This window comes from Symphodus melops (genome assembly GCF_947650265.1).
Source record: "Symphodus melops genome assembly, chromosome: 18".
NCBI lineage: Eukaryota > Metazoa > Chordata > Actinopteri > Labriformes > Labridae > Symphodus > Symphodus melops.
This window is the reverse complement of record NC_136708.1, coordinates 21,425,325-21,440,444: the sequence shown is the minus strand read 5'-3', so window position 1 is coordinate 21,440,444 and position 15,120 is coordinate 21,425,325. Positions and strand designations below refer to the sequence as shown.

General features: G+C 44.1%; 1 protein-coding gene across 2 annotated transcripts; it reads right to left on the bottom strand.

Annotated features, from left to right (window-relative positions):
• Positions 1-6,852: 6,852 nt before the first annotated feature.
• On the bottom strand, positions 6,853-14,180 carry ak2 (adenylate kinase 2). Of its 2 annotated transcripts, none has more exons than XM_079368286.1 (7): positions 14,079-14,180; positions 12,389-12,514; positions 11,781-11,891; positions 11,386-11,480; positions 10,179-10,251; positions 9,405-9,635; positions 6,853-7,094 (listed from the first exon to the last, which is right to left on the bottom strand). In XM_079368286.1, the coding sequence occupies exons 1-7, from the start codon at positions 14,175-14,177 to the stop codon at positions 7,080-7,082; spliced, it is 750 nt and encodes a 249-aa protein (XP_079224412.1). In that variant the 5' UTR covers positions 14,178-14,180; the 3' UTR covers positions 6,853-7,079. The 2 variants fall into 2 exon arrangements, with proteins under 2 accessions (XP_079224412.1, XP_079224413.1); XM_079368287.1 differs by having other exon boundaries at positions 6,975-7,094; positions 9,416-9,635.
• Positions 14,181-15,120: the final 940 nt, after the last annotated feature.

Sequence of the window (15,120 nt, the reverse complement as noted above, 5' to 3'; positions counted from 1 at the left end):
TGCTTCTTCAGCTGAAGGATAAAAACTATAAAGGAGGATGTTATGAAAGCAGTGCAATATAATCAAAATTGCATTTTAATATGAGTATAGAGTTTCAATTGGTGAGACGCTGTTAGACTGCAGCTGAAGCGGGGCCCGTAATAAAGGCCGGTGCAGCCAATAAAAGCTTGTGAGCAGAGTTATTATATTGTTTCAGCTGCACTAAACCTACCGACAGTGAAGTAGTCGTGGTTCTGTTGTTAGGCAGCGTCAGGCTTTAGCTAGAATTTATGGCGCACGTCGATCAGCGGCACAGACTGCACATCCTCATTAGAAGAGGTTAAGTGTTCCCCCCATACAGCACCGAGGTCAAGCAAGACGTCCTCACGTCCTAGAGGACGTCTGCTGCTTCATTGTGAGAACATTAAGTCTGCGCCGAAAAAATCTGGAACACACACACACACACACACACACACACACACACACACACACACACACACACACACACACACACACACACATATACAAGTCAAGGCGACTTCCAGGGAGCGGAAGAATTAGCTGAGTCATGCAGATTAGATATCACAATTAACAACGGTTTGATGACACACTGGAGCAGAAAGAAGCCAGAGCTGACCTCAGAGTTAAATCATGGTGTCCAAAACATCTGCTTTTATCACACTATCACAAAAAACGTTTTATAATATTTTTTATTAAAAGAATAATCGAAAAAAAGGCCCTGCCCTCTGTTAGCATAGCATCGTGTACAAAGAAGCCTTTCTACACTCGTAACCTGAAGTCTGCTCAGTCCCACAGCTCAGTAAGACACACGTTACGTCTTTTTCTGTTCAATTCATTTGAAATAAAAAGTGTAAAAAGTGATTATGTTTAACTGACAGGAAGCTAACTTAAGCTAACATGCTGCTACATGTAGCTTCATGTCTATTGTACAGACTTGAGAGTGGCATCATTTTTATCATCTGACTATCAACAACAACCCATCACAACAAGTAAATCTTCTTCTTTAGGCTCATCAGAGACCCTTAATGAACGACATTTGATTAATCTCTAGTATTAGCTTGTTCATTCTGTGTTAGCATCGTAGCTTAGTAAGCTAGCTGGCTGGATGCATCGACTGTTTAGGCAAAAGTCGGCACATAAACCTCAGTTTAATTTGATTTTAAACATGGTTAATAGACATCTGCACAGACACAACAGTAAGATATGTCTCTTATTGTTACTTATTTAAAACCGTAAAAGTGTTAAAACCACTTCAAAGCTTCTTCTAATTCAATTCAACTAAAGTAGATTACATCTTTATCAACAGCCGGTTTATCTGGCAATGAAACGAGCAAGAGTCGTATCTGTCACACCTTACTGGAACAGAACTGATGAAGGATGATGATAAGATGTTAGATCCTGAATGGACTACCATAAACACACAAAAGGGAAATCAATTACACTTCCCTATATGTTGAATAGTCGTGTTAAAATCAACACTTCCAGTTAACTTAGCAAATGAAACTATTAAAAAAAACCCAGCCTGAAACCTGTGAACTACTTGTTGTTTATTGTCTGTGTTTCACATTTCTACAAGAAACACTTTCCACAGAAACAGTGCGGCCGCACACCCACATCACAACGCTGCACACGGTGTGTCGTTTTGTAAGCAAAGTGATTGTTGTTGTTTTTTTTGGTGTTCATGCGGAGGCGAGTTGATGGAGTTATATCAGCAAAAATGGAAGCAGATCATCCATCTGTGGAAAGAGACACAAAGGCCTGCTCTTCCTAGGAATTCAGCTGACACACACACACACACACACACACACTGCCTGTTAGAGAGTGTGAGAGAGAGAGAGTGTAACCCTCTAACCGAGAAAACCAGCCACACACACTTTGTAAAATGAACCTCGCTCTATAAGTTGTTTTAACGCCTTAATAGGACGCCAAGTTGAATAGAATAAAAGATGCACGTGTTTGTGCAGACACAACTACACACCCTCTTTCAGACGAAATTTACAACATACTTGGCCATTTTCCATATCAGCACTTTATTGACTCAGCATTGACGGTAACAGCAACGTCTGTGTTTGTTTCCATGTAACTATCAGACTGGGAAATCTAAATCTGAGCGTCAGGATTCTTTAATAGATAGACAAATAGATATAAACAGTTATCTAAGAAAATAAACACAATAAATGCCAAGTGTGTTCATATAATATAAAGTAAAGAGTGGAGAAGGACATACTGGCCTAAAAGAAAACTTAGTAAAGCAGTTATGTTATGGGAATGGAGATCACACCAGTCGTGGCAGTGCGCTGGTCGTGGGATATAAATGTCATCATCCACTCGACTGGGAGTTATTTCCTGCTGTGTTCCCATCAGCTCAACCTGATATACAGGAAATATACAAGCAGGAAAAACATCCTGGAAAACTTGAAGTGAAAGATTGGGCTGTTTGTGTTCACACGTGCAACTCACCTTGGAAACTCCATCCATCCATCCATCCATCAAGCATCCATCCATCAAACATCCAACTATCCCATCCATCCATCAAGCATCCATCCAGCCATCCAGCCAGCCAGCCATCCATCCATCAAACATCCAACTATTCCATCCATCCATCAAGCATCCATCCATCAAACATCCATCAATCCATCCATCAATCATCCAACTATCCCATCCATCCATCAAGCATCCATCCATCCATCCATCAAACATCCAACTATCCCAGCCATCCATCAAACATCCAACTATCCCAGCCATCCATCAAGCATCCATCCATCCATCCATCAAACATCCAACTATCCCAGCCATCCATCAAGCATCCATCCATCCATCCAGCATTCATCCATCCATCCATCCATCCATCAAGCACCCAACTATTCCATCCATCCATCCATCCATCAAACATCCAACTATCCAGCCATCCATCCACGCATCCATCATCAATCAATCCATCCAGCATCCACTTATTTCATCCAGCCAGTCAGCCATCCATCTGTCCATCCATCAAGCATCCAACTATCCATCAAGCATCCATCCATCCGTCCATCCATCCATCCATCCATCCAGCCATCCAGCCATCCATCCATCCATCCATCCATCCATCCAGCCAGCCATCCAGCCATCCATCAATCCATCCATCCATCCATCAATCCAGCCATCCATCAAGCATCCATCCATCCATCCATCCATCCATCCATCCAGCCATCCATCCATCCATCCATCCATCCATCCATCCATCCATCCATCCATCCATCCATCAATCCATCCACGCATCCATCAAGCATCCATCATCACACCATCCAGCCATCTATCATCCAACATCTATCAACCATCCACCACAGCATCCATCCATCCAACCATCCAACCATCTAACCATCCAACCATCTAACCATCCATTTCCTAAAACCATGACCAATAGAAATAATGCAGTGGGATGCAGATGGGTTCACAAATGGGGAGTTTGAGGATTCTCTCTACTTTCCACTGACTCTCATTTACACATTTAGATCTCTCCTACTCATACAATTACACACACTCGTAAACAAATCGTAGGTCCAGAGTCAGGAGCGCCGCACTGAAGGATGGAGGTACATCAGGCAGGGAGCTTCTATAATTAGAGGAGCGTTCAGGAGCCGTACTGCTGAGTTGCTGAATGTTTAATGTCGGGCCTGCAGTCCTTATACAGGCGCAAAGAGCAAACCTCAGAGCCCCTTTACACCACCACTTTAACACACACGTATACTCAGAACACACACACACACGGGGAGGAGGTGAGCAGCAGTAACAGTAGTAAACTGAAAGTGTGGATTTAGATTACAGAGAGGAAACAGCAGCACAAAGCACGGACACAGACACACAGTGCACATTACGACCAAGCGTGTAATTTCCCAGCTATTTTCTGTAACCTGAACTACGAGATGACACGGGAACCCGAAATTCCTTTGGATGACATAATGGGTCAAATACATCAGACCAGGAAGAGGAACTGCTCACAACTGTGGACTGAGAGGATAGGACAGCTGACGAGAGACAGGGAACGTTAGCGGGCACCACTCGGATTCGAACCCACAGTCTCAGTGATGAGGACGCCTGCGTAATGAGGCGTAGCCTGCCAACGAGGCCATCTAGCTCCCCTCATTTGCTGATTGTTTTATCGATTGTTCGATTCAGAGTTATGTGTATGAAATGATAAAAAAAAAACTAAATTGCTTTAAACATTTTTTGTTGGTTGAAAAATTAAAGAAAACAAGTTTAATATCATGTTATTAAAGCATCCAAAAGTACCGAAGCTTTAAAAAAAAAAAAAAACTACAGGTCATCATTCATTCAAAGAGAGAGAGAGAGAGAGAGAGAGAGAGAGAGAGAGAGCTGCTTCAAAATTCATGATGAACTCTTCACCCACGCTGCAGCCGTAAAAAAAAAGTCATTCACGTTCAACATAAATCTATAAAGATTATTAAATAATGTCTAGAAAAGATTGAAGAATTTAAATAACATCAGGTTCTGAAAATACCAGTTCAAAACCACAAGCACAAATAGTGCATATAACATTTTAAATTTGCCACTATTTGAAGTTTTATTAAATTTTGCACAAACACATTTTTGCAATCTAGACAATGTGCAGAGGTTGCTTTAAAAAAGGGGATTGCCAACCACTGGTTGCACGAGGATTCCTATTTGTGTTGTCAACATATCAAAACAGGTATCAACATCAGCCCTGACACAATATTAAAAAAAATGGTGTCTAAATTCAAAATTCTGGTATTGTGGCGTCTCGGTTTCACACGAGGTGAAACTTTCAGGGTGCCTATTTAATCATTTCCATCCAGTACAAAGGTCATGATTATTTTGCAGCTGCTTTAAAGTGACACACCTGTCATCTGTTAAATCTGAACCAATCCAGCGTGTCAGACTGACTGCTGAATATGGACAGAACAATAGGACAGTGTTCACACTGACACAAAGAACAGCACCCTTTATCCAAAACATCAGAAAAGAGCCGATTACATCCCCTTAAAGACATTATGAAACACTAACAAAGCCTCCTTTGACTGAACCTACGTTGGCTGATGTTTGTCTGAATAGTTTGCTCTTGGAATCAGAGTTCAACATGTAGGGAGTTTTTTTGTTTTTAAACCGAGAAGGTCAGACACAGCACGCATTTTAAATATTTTTTCGCAGGAGAAGTCGCAGGAAAATGTCAGTCCACCTTTTTCGCACCATGTGTACAAAAACCTGTCCTCAAACACACACACAGACTCCCTGAATGTTCTCGTAATAATCCAGGGAGGAGAGGTGTCTTTTTAACACCTCCACCTCTTTCCAGCACACTTCATCCCCACATCTCTCCTGAGCTGGTACATCTATCAGTCCCTCACATTGTTTGGCTCTCTCTTCACAGGAACATACAGCATGTCCTCAGCCTGGAACAGAGAGCAGGGAGCAGGGAGTGGCGGAGCAAGAGGCAGGAATGTTTTGAGGGGAAGGACTTGAAGTCTCAGGCATCCTGGACTTGGACAATGACTGTGCTGAAGCTGAAGACATTTTGGTTTTTAGAGTTTGACCTGCAGCAGCTCTGCTTTGGATCCCATGTTGTGCTCTCATATCTGCCTGTATCTTATATTCTAGAGGAGATCTTTCCCTCCCTGGTGTGATGATTTGGGTGGTTTTGGATTGAGCTGACCCTCCTGGTAGGCAGATGCATAAATGTGCTTGACATGTTGTGACTGACAAAACCAATAAAGCATTAATTTCGGGGTTCATGTCCCATTATTGTAATACACGTCCTTCTCTTCACATGCAGGAGTAGACCTATTCAAATGCCAGTGTTTTCTGTCACATACAGCTCATACAAGACTCACCCTGCTCAGGAGCGGATTTCTTCGCAAAGGAGCGATGCGGCGGCCACTTCGGCTCCGATCCTGGCTCCCTCCCTCGGTGTCTCCTTGCGGTTTTTATCGCAAAGCTGCTCGGTACAAAGCCTCCTCCGTCACCGAGCCTGGCTCTCTCCTCTTCTGTGGCCGCTGGCAGGTGACTGTCAGGCGGCCTCTGTTCTTCTTGCTGCCCCGGGAGAGCAGCACCGAAACTCCCCTTCTCTCTGTGCGTGTATTCGCCGCAGCTCTCGCTCCGCTCTCTTCCTCCGACTGCCGCTCCGCCGCTCTGCCTGCCGCTCCGCCGCTCTCCTGCGACCGTTGCCTTCTGACGTCAGGGAGGAAAGCCCCGCTAGGTGACGTCAAGCCGTCAACAGTGCGGAAACCCCGCCCACTACGGCGTCACCTCCTCCTCCTCCCCCCCTCAGGAACTCCAATGTGACCGTTAGCTGGTAGAGGAGTCAAAAAGAAACAAAGTGGGAAGAGTTTTTGTGTTGGTGGAAAATAAACGAAACTGGGAGATTAAGATGAAACAGAAATACTGATAAAATAATATCTTCGGTCGTTTGAAGGTCACAAACCGACAATGCATCACCGTACTCTGATTACGTTTTTGTTGTAACAATTTGGTTTTGCGATTCAAGTGATCCGTTATTTAGTTATTTGTAGGCATTATAACTGTTTTTACACAACACGTCAGTGATAAACTTTCACATCATTTCAGTCTTGTGATTTTTACATGTAAAGTGCCTTTGAGCCCTTGTAAAAGCGCTTACAAATAAAATGTATTATTATTTAGTCCTCTGAGTAGAAGGGGACACATTCTGAAAAATCCACTTCTTGACCTGTTTTTGAACCTTTATTTTGGTAACTAACCCAGAAAATGTAAAATAAATCCTTTCAGTCTTTTGTTTATGGTCTGCAGAAGCCTTAAAAACAAATATTTTTAGCTGAGTTTAATGAAATAAGCAAATAAAAAACAAAGTGCACAAAGTGATGATTGTAAGAAAGCATGGGATTTATTAATAGAGGAAACACAAGGAGGAACATGATAATTTCTGACTAATAAGAGGTCCGCAGCATCGCAAAATCATCATCTTATAAAGTCTCAGGATCTGCCCCCCGACTTTGAAATCCCCTCCCCTCCCCTTCCGTCTGTCCACCCCACCCCAGATCTTTCCCCCAGCTCCAATCCTCCGCCTCGGTGGGAAATGGAGCAGCTCAGGATTCAACCAGCTGGAAGAAAAAGGGGGGGGGAGAGGGGGAGACAAGTTTGGTGTAAATGAAAGAAACAACGACTGAATACTTCTGTGGTCATTTAAAATGCTGGAACCTTTCGAGTGAAGGACAAAAAAAAATCCCGTCCATCTCCGAGTGCATCAGGCCAGCGAGGGCGTTCGCTTAAAAGTGCTCCTTTAAAAGTCACATTCATTTAGGTGTCGACAGATCACACTGCCTTAAATCTTTACATTCACAGCGTTAAAAAAAAAGGGAAGCAGACATCGAGCACAGCCGAGAAAATTTAAGGAAATTTAGCATGAAATTGTGTGACTGAGCTGAATGAAGGGAAAATCTGCCCGCTGGGACCGCTCGACATCTGCTATTGTTTTTCATCACAACAAGCCCACGAGAGCGCACAGACGCATCAGCATGCAGGAGGAAAGAGCAGGTGACACAGTCTGCATGCGAGATGTTTCCACCCAACACAAACACCAGGTGACTACAGAGAGGAAAATCCCAGGTCAAAGAGAGACAAAGGATTCAAGGACAAACCGTCCCGACGTCGGCGTCCGAGCGTTCAGAGGCCGAGAGAGAATCAGGGAAAAAAGAAGAAATGACTTCAGCTTATAAATTAAAGATTTCTTTTACACAACTCCCTCCGAGCCAGTTAGAATAAATAAAATGTTTTAAAGGGAGAATTAAGGACGAGCCGATGGATCAAAGAGGAGGTGGCACCTCGGGGAGATCCACAAAACAAAAGCCTGAATGAAAAACATTTCCGTGAAACGAGGTTCTCTGAAGATTTCAGCGAGCAGCATCCTTCAGCTCGTCTCTTTGATCGCGCTCACTTCACACAAAGCGCTGACGTCTGTGACGCTGGCCTCTGAACTCCGGACGCCGGCGTCGACACAGTTCCTCGATTTTAAAAATAAACACAAACTTCAACGTGGAATAAAGAGGACTTCCTTCAAATCAAAACAAAAAGAGGGATTCTTTTGTTTGTTTGTTTGTTTTTCTAACATGGTTCATTAAGAAATCCCAGAACGGATTATAATTAAAGAAAACTTAAAAGACGACATTTTAAACTTAAAATTGAGCTCCTTGTGTTTTTTTTTCTGAGCTGTGATTGGCGACAGCATAGCTCAGCCTGTTGGGACGCAACAGGCGACTGACCCGCCTGCGTTAAACCAACGTGTTCACCTTCATCCTGTCACATCTTCCTCATCCTGTCACGGACGAGCTGAAGTGAGAACGCAGCAGGAAAACAAGTCATGAAACTCGAGCACAGGCGAGCGGGAGGGCGAGTAAGAAACCTGCAGGTCAGCTGACACTTCTAACATTTTACTTTTTGTTTGTGTTTGATTTTCTCTGAAATGTTCAGTTTGATTAAATTCATTCTGATGTTTCTCACTGACTTTCAGAACATTGTTTAAATCTACTGTGTGTTAATGTTTCCTCATCTCTCGTTAGTTGTTGCTGCTCGTTTTTTTCAGTTTGCAGTAAAAAAAAAAAAAAAAAAAAAAGTGTTCGAGGTCGGTGGTTTTACTTTACACTCGTCGACTGAGCTGTCTGGGAGTTTTTTTTTCTTTGTAAGAGGTGCAGCAGTGTGGGTTTTCTTCCATCACTGTGGGAGCAGGAGGACGCCGCGGTGGCCGAGCTATGTGGCGCCAAAAGTCACAAAATAGCTCGTTATTAAAAACCGATTCATCACTTTTCAAAAAATCTTCATCTCTCGGGATTAACGCGTTTAACGCCGACAGCCCGAGTGTCTCACTCTGAGGAAGGAAAGATGGAGGAACTGCATCTAATGTTAAAACAGGAGAAACACAGAGTGTGTGTGTGTGTGTGTGTGTGTGAGACAATCAGAAAGGGAGGAAGAGAAAAGAGCAAAGTCATCGATTAAACAAGAGCAAATCTGTCCAGCAAACAATGTGCAACAGACATCTTCAAAACATCTTCTGATGAAAAGCATCTCTGAAGCGTGAAGACGAGGACGCTGCTGTTCAGGATGTCACAACTTTAAAGCGTCATTTCTCACGGCGCCGAGGTTCGTTTTGTGGTTTACTCGTCACCTCGAAAGTGCTCGTTGTTTTTTTTAATCCGTTCTGTTTCTTACAACAGGGATCGCACCGGTTGAATATCGTGAACTCTCTTCCACGCCGGCGCTCCGTCTTCACCGTTAAGACGGTGCAAAGTTGCATTTAGTTGCCGCTGGGACACTCGATCGACTCTTGTGTAACCTCCACCTGTGACGGAAGGAAGAACCCGCCGGGGAAGGGAAAGGATGGAGGGGGGGGGGGGGGGAGGTTTTTAAATGAAGAGCACTTGATCTTTACAGGCGGTGGCTCGCGCCGGGATTTCCGTGGCGGCGGTGAAGGCAGCTATGATGGAGGCCAGGACGACGTTGGGACTCTTGGAGGCGTCGATGGCCGTGTGCAGACCGCGAGCTCGGTAGTAGTCCACCAGAGGGACGGTCTGACGGTGGTAGGCGTCCAGGCGGGAGTGCAGCGTCGTCTCGTTGTCGTCGCTGCGGCGGATGAGCGGCTCTCCGGTCAGCTGAGAACGGACAAGGAGGAGAGAAAACACGTGAGGAGGAATCCACCTGAGGTCAGAGGTCAATGTTCATCATTGTTCTCTTGTCGGATCCTGATCAGTCGTCAGCCTCTGATTGGAGGAGCAGCTCGGGGGGGGGGGCGTTCACGACAAACGCCTCACTCGCTCAATAAAAACGACCTTAACTCTGCTTGATTTAATTCAGCTTAATTGTTTCCCCCGTGGGCGCCGGATTGGCCGATCTTGTACAACACTAAAAGCCTTTAATCACACGCCTACCTCAAGGCCGCGTTTCTTCTGAAGCTCCTCGTTAGACGTGAAAGAAATCACAGCACAGTCGTACAATCTGCAGATTTGATTTCTTTAATAATCTCCGAGTCTGTCTTTTATTATCGAGCATTACTGAGATGAATCAGAGTGACGTATTTAATGGAGACTTAATGTCCAGCGTGTGTTTTTTTTTTATCCTCCCAAAGACGTCAGAGTCATTTGTCCGGCCTGGAAGTGATTTCAGCCTCTCAGCGGGTTGACACTGAAACTACTCACGTCATCCTTCATGGGCTCTTTGGGGGGGTTGAACTCCTCGTGGTAGGACCGTCCGCTCGGCTGATGAATTAGTCTGAGGGGGGGGGAGACAGAGAGGAGAGACGGTGAGTGGTGCGGCACAAGGACAGGAAAGAAATGAAGAGCGAAGAGGAGAGATGAGGGTGAAGCAGCCGCGGTGACTCACTAACTACTTAACCGTCCTTTTTCACAGCCCACATGCTGCCCTTGTCCTACTTGGGCTTCCTCCTCCTCCTCCTCCTCCTCATGAAAGGACCCCCGCAGACGGCGAGTTGGCTCTTTACAAACCTCTTTAATGCGCCGCCGTGTTGTTGGATAACAGAGTTGTTGTTGTTGTTGTGGAGGACAAGCGGCGTGCTGGAATAACACAACGCCGCAGACAAAAAGAGTCGAGGTGGTTCAGTTCTGCGCCGGTTCGTGTGTGAGGTCAGCCTTCAAACGAGCAGCGCAGCGTGTTGCGTTCAATGGCCTCACAACAGTTATGTAAATAATGATTTGTTGCACAGTGGGTGCAGAGGAGCTGGGGACGTGGAAATGTACCAGAACAAGACCAGACGCAGCCAATTAAGTTGTTAAACTTTCTCTTTTTTTTTTCAACCTGTAGAGCTTACATAAGTGAACTAGTGCCAGGTCACACCAGGAAGTAGAACAGAGAGAATAATCAGAGCTGGAAGATGAAGGAACACATGCAGGTTGTCACAGGTTTTTTTGTGTTTCTGTTCTTTTTTTAATTTAATCGACTCGACGTTAAAGTGTTTCTGAAACGTTTCCCTGGAGATTCTCTGATTCATTGAGGATTGATCATCTTCTCTCTCTCTCTCTCTCTCTGTGTTATATAAATGTAGCTGCTGGAGTCCCATCTAGGTTGGGGAAACATCGTTCACACTCTGCCGTGTTACCTTCTGCACCTCTTCAAGGATTGAACGTTCGACCGTCCAGCAGCAACTCGCCTTCGAGCTTCGAGCCTCCGTCTCAGTTAATCGCATGATTTCGTGCTCCACTTCTCTCCCAGCATCACCTCACTGTCCCCACACGTCTACCTGCCCGCCCGCCCAGGTGGATTCAAACACACAGACTGACCCCGGGGTGTGTGTGTGTGTGTGTGTGTGGGGGGGGGACCAAAGCCCAGCAGGAAACACAACAGCTTGAATCGTATCTCTGGTGCTAAATAATTAATTCTCTGCTCTACCTGCCACAGATCCTGCGGACCAACAGAGAGTCATCGACGGCAAACTCGATCACCGAGTCCAGGTGCTCGTGTCTCTTGTCCAACAAGTCGTCCAGCTGTGAAGGAGAAGAACAATATTAGTCACGACTGACCTCCACCGTTCATCACAAAATCTCCTCGACTCTCGTTTATTCCCTGAAACTTTTCTCCTATTCGACGCCTCAGTTTAAGGGAGAAAGCCGTCTGTGAGTTTAGACTGCAGTACCCATTTTAAACACTAGGGGGCAGAGTTACATGTTGCTGAAATTTTAAAAAACAGATTCAACAGGAGCTACAAGTTATCAAAGTAAAGTTGGACCTTTACATGAAGGATGTTATCGGTGATAGAAAGCAGCAGCATCAAACTGAATCCTCACCATCTCCGCCTGTTTCACTGTCCGAGGGAATCCGTCCAGCAGGAAGCCGTTCCTGCAGGCCGACGTGTCGAGGTTCTTCTCTATGAGCTCCACGACCATCTCATCGCTGACCTGCAGGACAAACAAAGGTCATCCTCTGATTGGTCGATATTTACACCCAAATCTGGGGAGGGGGGGGTGATAATAATAAGGACTTTGAAGTGGATAGGCTGGAGGCTGGGCAGCCTGAGGAGGTCATGAAGTCAATAATGTGAAATTAAACAAACTCCTTCTGGTGAAGCAGCAAACTGTAAACATATTTGTACGAGCGTCTTCTGATGCTCCTGAAGTTATTTTTCCTGCCGGTCGTAGAAGTCAATAAACCACTCGGAGTTTCAGTAATTTTACTGGATTCTGACGTACTTCTTTTTGGAGGTTTAAGTTCGGCACACACGGCAGGAGAATGAAAAGGATGTCTTAAAAAAGGCCACACAGCATGTCGATTGTTATGAGTCACGTGGGACTGAACATGAAGGGCTGTGATGTCATCACTGAGCGTGAGAGAGGACAGGAGGGTCGGGGGGAAAAGAAAACACAGTCAGTACGATCACGGCTTGCTGCAGAGTTACCAGTTTTCCAGAGTCCATGGTCTTCTTTAGTCTCTTGCCGAGCTCTGAACCCGAAGCCACCATGGCTCTCAGCATGTCCCCGGTGGCCAGGTGGCAAACGCAGTACTTTTCTGCGAGCCGAGGGGCCTGCAGGGAGAAGGAGAGCACATTGTTATATAAATATATATAGAATAAATATATATAATCACCTCCTATCAGACAAGTGACGACAAGTTTGGGTCTGTCAGAGACAAAACCACCTGCACTGTCGGCCTGCAGAAAGAAGCTGTGCAACTGTGTTTTTATAAGCAAAAGAAAAACGGAGCTCTTTAGAAGGACTTGACCTCCTGTAAGCTCTCAGACAGCACTCCTCTTTACGACACTGAATCTCAAGTGATAGTTTGAAGATTTAAAAACAGTTGCAAACGAGCGCAAGAGCCAAAGAGATTACGAGGTGCATTGGCGTCTTCATGAAAAAATTAAACAAATCTTCTACAGTCATCATTTGTCTTCAGTCTCATAAAATAAGACGTGAAAGAATCATATCGTGAACCCAGTATCGTACGGGAGTCGAGTGAATCGTTGCACAACATGTTAGCCACTTTTTAGAAACCTAACGGGGAGCTTCCTTCAGCCCGAACGAGACCAGCTGATCTACCAGAAGCGTTCGAGTTCCTCCAGAAAAAGATCCCTCTTCAGCTCGCAGACAATGCTGCAAAAATAAATCAGAGTCACTGCATGTATTCTGGTCTCAGACTTTTCACCTAGTTTCCCCAAACGCCGCCTGCGTGATGCAGCAACGAGCGAAGGAGAACGACACTGTGATGAATAATGAAAGGGACGACATGATTGATCAATCACGTTGCATTTTTTTACATCATTAAAAAAGACCAACTGTTAAATATTAAAGTAGAGAAAACACACATCCTCATGTCAGAGGCAGGAACCATTTCACCCTCGATTTAATAAAGCGTGCATCAGACAAAAACCACTGATAGTGTAACACTAACATATCTTCACCTCTTGGTTTTTGGCTCTGCTTGTGAAATGTTTAAATCTGGTCCTAACACTTTGACTTTAGAAGTTATTTTCATAGCAGGCTTTGTGTTTTATTGTACTTTATAGTGTTTTCGCTTGTGCAGCACTTTGGTCTACTTGTGCTCTTTAAATGCACTTTACAAGAACATTTGGATTAGGTGAGACAAACATTGAATGAAAACATCACAGTTGATAATGTAGTCACTAAATAGGACATTATTATTATTGTTGTTGTTGTTATTATTAATACTTTTTTGATTATAAAAAATGTGAATGAGTTTTAGCTCGTTTACCAGTTGGAAAATGTGCATTCAAACTTCTTAAATCAGCTTTATAATGAAAAATAATTACACATTGTTCTGCGATTTATAATAACACATAGACCCCAAAAAAAGCTATTTTACCTTTTAAGTTCGTGAAATAAAAATGATTCAATGCGTAAATGGAGCATAACAATTTATAGAAATGTCACACACAAACAGTTAACTTTACTCACAAATCAACAATTATCTTAATAAGTAACAAAAATAAAAAGAGACATATGTTGTGTTGTCCTGGGAGTGGAAGCTAGCTGAGCTAGCCTAGCATCAGTACCTGCCATGCGCTTTAACCGTTCAAGGCTAACAGCTAACTAGCCTAGCCAGCTAGTTTCATTAGCTTGACGTGGACTCACCTGAGTTCCCTTCCCGGCTCCGGGGGGTCCAAGCAGGATGGCACGGATACCATCCTGCACATCGGCTATAGCCTCCTTCAGCTGCGCGCTCGGAGCCATGTGGAGCAGCAGGGCAGAAACTTTGATAAAGTCTGTCAGTGTAGTCCTGCTGACACTTCAGCCGAGTCGGCCCGGAAAGGAAACGTCACCGCCTCCTTTTTTCTGCAAGGAGGATTAAACCCCGCCTCCTACTAGCATGTCTCGCGTTCGATTGGCCGTCAGACTGTTCAGTCATCCATTCTGTGCGTTGATTGGATACATGTCTACAACGCCCCATTGTGTAACTTCCGAAAAGAGTTTCAGCTTTAAGGTTTTTTAATTCACGAATTGAAACTTTCCAAGTCGCTTTCATCATTTTCCAATTTTGATGATAGATTAAATACTCCTTCCAAACCACTTTTTGTTATCAATAAAAAACAAGGTGTAACACTTAATGTTGTCTTTCTAATGTTAATTTTATCAATTTATTGTTTGTTTATTTTTTATCTCTGCTTTGTAAACTGACCTGTTTTTAAATAAAACACAACATTATACATCATCCATGTTACTTCTGCATCCAAGCTGTCCACAATGGAAATGTCCATAAAAAAACATGAAAGATCCATATAAGGGGAGGGGACCCTAAAGACTCTTCCCAAAATATATTTTTAATTATTCCTTTGCAATGTCTCAACACTGAAATCAGATCACACGACCATTTTCTGATGCATGGGGAAGTCCGTGTCTTCCAGTCTTTCATACACAGTAACACCATGCCCGTCAACAGAGCAATGTGGAGTCCTCTGAGGCTCAGAAACATTAAGATTAAGGTTGAGGTTAATCTTCTGTAGAAAACTGCAACCTCTGATGAAGGTGCCATGATACATAAAGTTGAGGGTGCTCAGCTTTATCTTGTTTCAGCCTGAATGTTCGATCTTATTTCAGCCCCAACTGGACCGATTTCATTTTAGGAGTTCTACATGTTGTTTATTTTATTATCCTCATTTTCTTGGTATCATTATTC